We start from the raw sequence: 9,686 nt of genomic DNA, 5'->3' as shown, positions 1-9,686 counted from the left end.
CTACAATCAGTCTGATTTATTATTTCGTCAATTTCTAGGCTTAATAAAGTGATAGAGAGGGGGCAGCTAGGTGGCACAGTGGATAGAGCACTGGCCCTGGATTCAGGAGTACCTGAGTTCAAATCCGGCCTCAGACACTTAACACTTACTAACTGTGTGACCCTGGGCAAGTCGCTTAACCCCCATTGCCCCACAAAAAAAAAAATAGTGATGGAGAAAATGTTAATAATATGGACTAAAAAAATTAAAATAAAAAAATTAATTAATATGGACTAAACTCAAAAAATATGTAATGTATACTTTTGAGGGGACTGGTGGGGGAGGGAGTTGTTAACACCAGTGAACCTCTGGGGACCCATGACAAAAAAATGGTTAAGAACCTCTGCCTAAAGAAATGGGCCAAGGTATATGGAAATCACACTCAATATGGCTAGAAAGAGACCCCTGAATTTTGCTTGCCAAAAAGAATCCACGTACTAAGACAATGAAAGGCTACACAGGTATAGTGGAAATAAGAATGGAATTGACAGAGACCTATATTCATATCCCTCTAACACAATTTGTACCTATCAGCACACATTTGACTTTCTAGAACTTTATTTTTCTCACATTTAAAATGAGGATAATATTATAATCATACGTACATTCATGAGGTGATTGTTGTTGTTTGTCCTTTGATCTCCAAGAAGACCATGACATTGGGATGATGTCATGATTTGCACTGAATTAGATTTAAGTGAGGAAGGGATTATGCAAGGTCACCAACCTCACTCTCTCCTTCAGAGCCATCTGGGTCCAGTGGCAAGATATATATGTGTATGTGTGTGTATATGTGTGTGTGTGTGTGTGTGTGTGTGTGTGTGTATGGACAGCTGGAGATGGCCCGGATGTTTAAAGCAATTGGGGTCGTCACACAACTAGTAAGTGTCTGAGGTGAGATTTGAACTCAGGTCCTCCCAACTTCAGGGCTAGTGTTCTACCCACTGTGCCACCTAAGTTACTGGGAGGATTAAATGAGATAATGTATGCAAAACATTTTGTAAACTTTAAAGTACCATATAAATGTGAGCTACTATTATTACTACAGTGGTATATGTGGTGGCCATATTCCAACGAACCAAAACACACATGTCAACCACAAATATGCAGAAGACATGAACTAAATGATCTTACCTCTAGGGAATAAAAGCTACTCATTGAAGTAGAGATTCTAAGTAGCAAAGTACTAGAATCAAAAAAGATGACCATTGATTGATACATCAATGTGATGAATTATTACTGTACCACAAGAAACAATAATTATGAAGAATACGGAGAAGCATTTACATGAAGACTTACATGAACTGATATAAAATGAAGTAAGCAGAAACAGGAAAAATATATATAATGACTGCAAAAAAGAAATAGAAAAAAAATCACAAAACCCCAAATTGAATAGTATGCAATCATAATGTTCCAGCTTGGCCCTTTGGGAACGAGGTAAAAGCATCTTCCCAACTCAGTTTCCTGGAAAGATTGGTCCCTTCTGGCTTTAAATCTATGATCCTATGATTCTATGGATTCTTCTATGCAGAGGTAGGGGCATACTGGTGTAGACTCTTGTATTTCTGCAAAGACTCTTTTGCCTTTGGAGCTTGCTAAGATGGAATCCTCTCTCTTCCTGGTTCTGCCAGTTAATAATATTATTTGCATTATGGGGGACAGCTAGGTGGCGCAGTGGATAAAGCACCAGCCCTGGATTCAGGAGGACCTGAGTTTGATTCCAGCCTCAGACACTTGACACTAGCTGTGTGACATATATATACATAATTTGCATTGTAATAGAAAAGTTCCAAGCATTCTTCTGAAAAAATTTTTGCTCAACATAGCGTCAGGGACAAAAACAAACTTTGCCATCCAAACAGGCCATCTCCTCACCCACCAAATATGGTAACGTAGAGACTATGATCTACAATTTCACTACGACCTATTTATCTGGCTGAAAATACACTGTGTTGCTACCACCAGTGCTGCCATTTGTCACTATTCTAATCTCATTCATGACCAGGGTCAATCTGCTGATAAGTATGTTTATAAGGCTGTCCTTGAAGAAAACTGGAAACCTTGCAGAATGAGTTAAAACCAATTTATTTTTTCCAGGAAAGGATTTGGAGCGAGGTTTTGGCTTCCAGCCAGTTTGAGAGGCGTGACACTGCTGCGATAAGCTGCTGCACAGCTCATTTACAAGGGAATGCTCAAGTTAGCTCTTCCATTTCCAGTCACAGCTCATTCATCTACCCCAAAAGTGATTTTTGTGTGTGTGAGGGAAAAGTTAGAAACTTTTCAAAAGCAGGATCATGGGAAGGGGAGTAAAGGTAATAGTAACAGAGAGGCAGCAGGGCCAGTGGGAAGGCAGCAGGGTGCTCCAAAGAGCAGGAAAACTCAGCAATGGCCTCTAGAATTCGAGACGGGAACCTCTGGACCCTCCAACGGCTGCCCTTCATGACTTCCCCCTGATCCCCTCTGGAGCAGTAGCATCATTTAAGTTTTGGGACCCGCTTGGAATGTGGATTTCAATTGTGCTGGCATCAGAACCTGGGAGAAAAGGAGAAAGGACTGTGTTATTGATAGTCCTTTCTGTATTCTCTAAATAGTCACTTCAAATGTCCATTGTGCTCAAACCCAAATTGTCAGTCAGTGTCAGTCAGAATCCCAAGGACTGACATAACCAATGAAAAGATGGTGCATTTTTCCCTCATACACTTTTCCTTACCTGAGTGAGAAGACAGATCCTGGAAGAATCATTTACAATGACTGATCCCGGAAACATTCAACATTATTCAATGAACATTTAAGTGCCTATTATCTACAATTTAATGTGTTGGGCACTGGGGAATTATACCTCCAATTTTATATTTTTGTCTAGGAGAGGCCCCAAAACTCTGTTGCACATCTTGATCATCAACATTATTCGCCAGACTTGAAGCCAGATGACTTTTGACTGTTTCCAAAGATCAACCCCACCCCGAAAAACAGCTGGTAAGTATCAGTGCTGAGACTCATTCATTCAAGGAAGATTTAAGTGTCTACTACCTGTAACTCAGTGTGCTGGGTACTGAGGGAGTTATACTCCCCACCTCATTTATCCAGCTTCCCGTCTGCTGAAAGAGAAAGTTTGGTATAATGGTATAATGGAAAAATGACTTTCAGTCAGAAGACCTGAATTTGAATCTCAGCTCTGATATTTACCAGCTGTTTTTGGAGGATGGGTTCAGTGTTTGGAAACAGCCAAAAGTCATCTGACTTCAGGTCTGGTGAATAATGTGGATTATCAGAATGAACAATAGAGGATTTTAGTCATTTCCCAGACAAAAATATAAAGTATTGAAACTAATTCTCATGTGTGGCTCATAAATTGTTCTAAAGGCAGACCCATAGGAGGTATTTCAGAAATGTTATTGCTGGAATAAGTGTATTCCCTTCCAAGTTGAGTATTTTGAAGAACCCAATCATTTGGAGGCATTTTTTTGTTTATCTTAAAGAAATTCATCAGCTACTGGACTGTTACTTTCATACAGGAATCAAGTCTTATCTGAACTTTCTGTCTTTGCCAGCAGAATTCTCTGCTTCTAGCAAACATTTAAGAGATACTTGTTGAACCAAATTATTTCACAGTTATACCTCTTATGTATAAGTGAACAGGTAAAAAACTCATTCAAATCTTGTACTCAAAGAGTGATGTCAAAGATATGAAGTCAACCAGGGGAGATATACTGTATTCAAGAATCTGTCCTAGATCTAAAACTCTTAAATATTTCTCCCAGTATAGAGTTGTCAGTGGCATCAATTGGAGCAAAGTAGCTTATACTTGAATACTTCAAGAATCTGTAATTTTGCCGGTATGGGTATGCTTTCCACAAATACGGATGGCAACTCCTCTATACCTTAATGTCTGGACTTTGAGAGCTGCTGTAATTGAAACAGGAATTTTGCCCAGGTAGCTGCTGCAGGCATCTGGGTACTGTATAAGTTATAACTGTCCTGAAGACCTAACACCAGACCGTCCATGAGAAGGAAATGGAGGTAGATTGGGGGAGTGTTGAGCTATAAGGGTGAAGGGAATAAGTTAGCTATGTTGTAAACAAGCCTGGGTTTACTATTATGGGAAGCATGAGATGTAACATATCATCTGACCATGCACATGGCTAATTATACACCCCTTGGAATCAAACCATGGTCCCCCCTGAGTGCCATTGTCCTCAACTGCTGTAAAGAGGTTACTTCAAAATTACAAAAGTAAAAAGCCAGTACTAACAAAAGTTCAGAGGCAGCTAGGTGGCGCAGTGGATAGAGTGCTGGCCCTGGATTCAGGAGGACCTGAGTTCAAATCTGGCATCAGACACTTGACATTCACTAGCTGTGTGACCCTGGGTAAGTCACTTAATCCCAATTGCCTCACCAAAAAAAAAAAAGTTCAGTGGGAAGTGTATAGGCTCTTCTGGAAACAAAATGAGACCTATCCAAAAGTGGACTAGGTTGCCTTGAGGTGGTGGTTTCTCCCTCCTTGAAGGTCTTCAACCAGAGGCTGGTTGACCACTTACATGTGTGATCATGGGGATTCTTTTCATTTGATGTGGACCAAACAGCACTGATGTCCCTTTAGGCTTTCAGATTCGATGACACTGTGAGTTCCAATGAACATTTCCACGAGAAGAAAAGACTAGGCATACTGACAAGAAGGGTTTTATGGTGCAGTGAACTCCACAATGAAACATGATGTGACAACAGATTTTAGCACTGTTGCCATAGAGACAGATATGTGATGCAGGGATATAGGAAAGGTAATTCCTGTGGGATGAACTGGCACCAGTCAAACCCTTCCCACAGTATTGTGCTCAGCATTACACTTCATATTTTAAGAAAGATGTGGAGAATTTGCCCAGAGTTGACAGGAAGACACAGACTGAGATTAAAGGGTTACAGAAGAGGATCTATGAGGAGAGGAGAGGAACTCAGTTTATTCAATTTGAAGGAGACAAGGCAAGTTCTAGATGGAGGAAGAGCTATTCCAGGAAGTCCAAGAGCCATCTGTTTCCTATCACAGCTAAGGATAGACCCAGGGGTTTGACTTTCTACAGGAAGACTATGTGTTAGATAAAAGGAAGGATGGAAGAGGTTTCCATCCACCCAGAAGAGTCAGGACTGCTTTCTTTGAGGACAGGGAATGGACTGAATGACCTCTGGAGAGCCTTGAGATTGAATTCCTGAAGAAGGAAGGGCTTGTGGCACAATATAAGCTATTTATGACCCTGCCTGAACCCATGTTTTTTGAAGTCTTGAGCTCATGGGAACTTCCATGAGTTTGTGGTTTGGTTTTGTTTTTTCCCCCAAAAGACTAGATTGTCATGTCACATGGTGGCAAATGATCTAAGTCTGACCCCAGGACATTCCCATCCATGCATGCCCTTATCTTGTAGAAATCACTAAATAGTAGAGTGGTTTTTTTAATAGTAGAGTTTTGAAGGAGTTTTCTAAACTCCCATCATCTCTCTCCATTCCCAGTTCTCCCTTGGTGTCATCAATGAACAAGGTTTGTTTTGTTTTGGGGAGGAATAATGATACCTGGGGGGGTCGGGGAGACACAGAGAAAGAAACTGAGGATTGAACTTACTTACAGGAAATCCTCCTTGATCCTTAGTTTGGTAATGATTTGCTATTTAAGTGGGTTTCCCTGATGCTTTTATTCAAATCCTAAATATCTCCTTAGATGACAATTTAATGGTCCCTTAGCTGTAAGGGACTAAGATACAAGCTAAAATAAGGGAGGAGGGTCACAACTAAGCTAACCGCAGATAGATGAAAAATACTTAGAGAGAGGCGGGCCTATACCTTTCTTCAGAACTTATCCAAACCCTTATGTCCTGATGTCATTAGCAGAAAAGCTTCTGTTTTTCATAGGAAAGTTTTGGGTGATGAATTGAATTAGATTGCCAGTGCCCCCTGGTGCCAGTTGGCATAAACACCCTATGAAGGATAAGTTATCTGATTAATAAGAAAGTTCTCCAAGTTCCCTACTGGATGTGGTAGGTTCAGGAGTTATTAAACTCCTCTTTATCCTTCTGTCCAATTTCTGATGGAAACTAGGCTGGCACACCCATTGACAAGCCTTCTGATCCACAGTTGACTTGGCAACAAGCCTTCAAAGGATGTCGGACCCAATAAACATATGATAGCTGCCCTTGGCTCCTTCTCTGCTCCTGGACTCTAATCAAGGCATTGAATTTGATCCGGCCATCCTGTAGAGTCGATGGCCGTGTATGTCTTCCTTTGTGTCCCTATAACAGCTCCAGTCCATTGGGCCACCTGCACCGGCAGGCCCCCAGGCTTTAGTTTCAAGGGGTGACAGCAGGATACTGTGACAAGAAAGCCTATATCTCTGGAGCCCAATCCCCCTGAGAATCCACCTTGTCTGGATTGGTTATTTCTGGGTCCCAGGATAAGGTCTGTTTCCTGAGGGCATTTGCTAGATGAAGTTGCTGTGAGGATGAGTGGCTAAAAAGAAAAATATATTTAGCCTAAATGACCATTAAGAGCTGAGCTTTGCAAATGGCCTCATGAAGAGAGCGCAGGTTCCTCCATCTTGTAGAGTGTTCAGGCAATAAGTTGCCTTACCACAATAAAGAGGAATTCTCCAGTAAAGTTGGCTTTGCTTTTTTTCCCCCCAGGTTCCCACATAATAACATCATTCAGCTTTCACACTGGCTGTAGGCTCTTCTGGATTCAGAGGGAAATGGAGAGCTGGAGGAGCTGCTGTTTCTCCAGGTTTCCCACATGTGGCTTCACTTATCTTTCCTATTTCTCTGGAGCTAAACATCAGAAACAAGGGTGGAACTCCACTGCCCTCCCATCAGCACCACTGCCATCTTTGCTGCTAGAGTTCCACTTCTGAAACACTGCTGTTTTTAAAACGCTCACATACATGATCCCAAGTGCTCTCTAGAAACAAGTGCAACATAAGATCCATGGATAATGACAAAGGATTCTTGTTAGCCTTAAAAAAAAAAAAACCCACCACAAACCAAAGTTCAAAAGTAGCTCTATTCATAAATGTTAACCATGCTTCTGTAGTATCTAATGGAGTAAAGCTAGCTGGTTTTAACTATCAGGCATAGGCATACCTGTTGCCTATGCATTTAGGTACCTTAAAAAGCAGAGTTGCACCCAGGAATAAAGCCAGGGCTCATGGTGAAGCAGCAAGCTGGGTGAATAAATACTTTAAAAAGCTCTGCCTGTTGGCCCAGAGTTTAGTATAATTTCCAAATCTGAAATAATGAAGGCATTTTAGAATAGGATACTTTTTTATTACTAATCTCCAAAGCACTGGATAAGCTCCACTAGACTGGAGAAAAAGGGGGATTTAGCAACCACACTTCCAAATCTGGCCCAAGGGCTTTCCAGAGTGGTCCAGTTCCCAAGGATGGAAGTCCGGACTGAAGCAGCTTCCTCGTACTCACTCTAGACTGGAAATACTTCTGGGGATATATATATATATGTATATATATATATATATATGGCAATGAAGGTTAAGTGACTTGACTAGGGTCACACAGCTAGTAAGTGTCACACGTCTGAGGCCACATTTGAACTCAGGTCCTCCTGAATCCAGGGCAGGTGTTTTATCCACTGTGCCACTTAGCTGCCCCCTCTGGGGATATTCCCTAGACTTCAATAGCTTCTAGAAGATGACAGAGTCAATAAACCCATTCCAAGGACCTGTTTCCATTGCAAAAAAACAGAAAACTACCAATCAACAATTATCAGTCCTGAAAGTCTCTCCACACACCCCTATTACCATTATATATTTTGTATTGATTTACTTGTATAACATATATTTGAAGGGGAAGCTAGGTGGCAGAGTGGATAAAGCACTGGCCCTGGATTCAGGAGGGCCTGAGTTCAAATCTGGCCTCAGACACTTAACACTTACTAGCTGTGTGACCCTGGGCAAGTCACTTAACCCCAACGGTCTCACCAAAACAAACAAACAAAAAAGAATATATTTGAAAAACAAGGATTATTTCATTTTTTTATCACTTTGCTCCATACCTGGCACATAGTAGATACGCTTGTTGAATAAATGCTTGAAAGTTGGCCTACGAAATATCATCTGACCCTGAGAACAATTTATGCACTAACAATATCGTAAAAGCAAATGACTTTGAAAGACTTAAGAACTCTGGTCTATAAAATGCTCAATTATTATTCTAGAGAACTGATAAAGATAAAAATAATAACTAGCAATTATATAATGCTTCGAGGTTTTCAAAATACTTTACATGTGTTATCTTACAACGCTGGTGCTACTATTATGCCCATTTAACAGATAGGGAAACAAAGTCTGAGAGAGATTAAAGATCACAAAACTAGTAAGCATCTGAAATGGGATTCAGACTCAGGTCTTCCTGACTCCAAGTCCAGCACTCTTAGCCACTGCATCAACTAGTTGCCTTGATAACAAAGAATACTGTCTACCTCCTGACAGAGAAATGATGGAGTAAACATGCAGAATGATCCATATTTGGACATGGTAAATATGAGAATTTGTTTTGCTTGACTATACATATTTACTACAAGGGTTTTCTTTCTTTTTTTTTGAGGGGAGAAAACAAATATTTGTTGATTGAAAAAAATTTAATTTAATTTAAAAACTTATCACCTAAAAGATATATGTGTGAAACAATGCACATTTATGATTAGTGAAATATTTTCTTACATAAAGTTATCTTCAAGCACTGTGGGTCATGTTCATCAACAAAAACCTTTTATTTTCATAAAGTCCTAAACAAAACTCTTGAGGATTTCAAGTTTAATTGAAATTCTAACAAATACCACCCCCCACCCCCCACCCCCCTGCAAAAGAAAGAAATTGGCCTAATTCCACAGCAAACCTTCCTAACATACTCCTGAGTCACAGCAGGTGTCTTGGGTTTGCATAGTTCCAGGTCTATACATTCTTTTTTTTTTTTTTTTTTTTTGCAGGCAATGGGGGTTAAGTGACTTGCCCAGGGTCACACAGCTAGTAAGTGTCAAGTGTCTGAGGCCCGATTTGAACTCAGGTACTCCTGAATCCAGGGCTGGTGCTTTAACCACTGTGCCATCTAGCTGCCCCCAGGTCTATACATTCTTGAAGCTGCCCCAGGCTCCTGGTTAGAGGTACTTTGTCTTCAATGGTTTCAATCAGCACAGATACAAAATTCATGTCATGTTCACCCTATCACCCTGTTAATTTCTTAGCTTGTACCAATCAGCAGAATGCTAAGACTTAGAGCAGTTGTTATAGGAGACCCTGGGACATTAACAAAGTCTTTTTATAAATTCCTTCCAGCTCATAAATTGGTTTGGCAAAACCCTATCAATCCTTAATGAAAGTGAGAATTTAGTAGCATCCATTTAGGGAGAAAAGGCAAGAGAGAGATGTATGGAAGTTAGGAGCTACTAAATTTGTTGGAAATGTCAGCCATCAAGACACAGTAACGTAGGCATTATCAATGGAATGCCTCATGCTGGCTAGAGCTATTCTTCATCTATGTCTAGACAAGTCTTTTAAAAATAATGACCAACAGGCCCTCCCTTGAGAGTAGCTCTATACAGATAAAGATGTATGTGATCTGTACAAACAAACAGATCTTGTGGGAGGAGGAGAGGGA

The 9,686-nt window shown here is 40.6% G+C and overlaps 1 protein-coding gene across 1 annotated transcript in view; it reads right to left on the bottom strand.

Annotated features, from left to right (window-relative positions):
* Window positions 1-2,283: 2,283 nt before the first annotated feature.
* GPR143 (G protein-coupled receptor 143) overlaps window positions 2,284-9,686 on the bottom strand; it is a 59,299-nt gene continuing 51,896 nt past the window's right edge. The window contains exon 9 of the mRNA XM_043998232.1: window positions 2,284-2,574. Within this exon, the coding sequence (XP_043854167.1) occupies window positions 2,480-2,574 (95 nt within the window). The 3' untranslated portion in view covers window positions 2,284-2,479. The remainder of the gene's footprint in view (window positions 2,575-9,686) is intronic.

This window comes from Dromiciops gliroides, chromosome 3 (genome assembly GCF_019393635.1).
Source record: "Dromiciops gliroides isolate mDroGli1 chromosome 3, mDroGli1.pri, whole genome shotgun sequence".
Taxonomy (NCBI): domain Eukaryota; kingdom Metazoa; phylum Chordata; class Mammalia; order Microbiotheria; family Microbiotheriidae; genus Dromiciops; species Dromiciops gliroides.
This window is presented reverse-complemented; position numbering and strand designations above follow the sequence as displayed.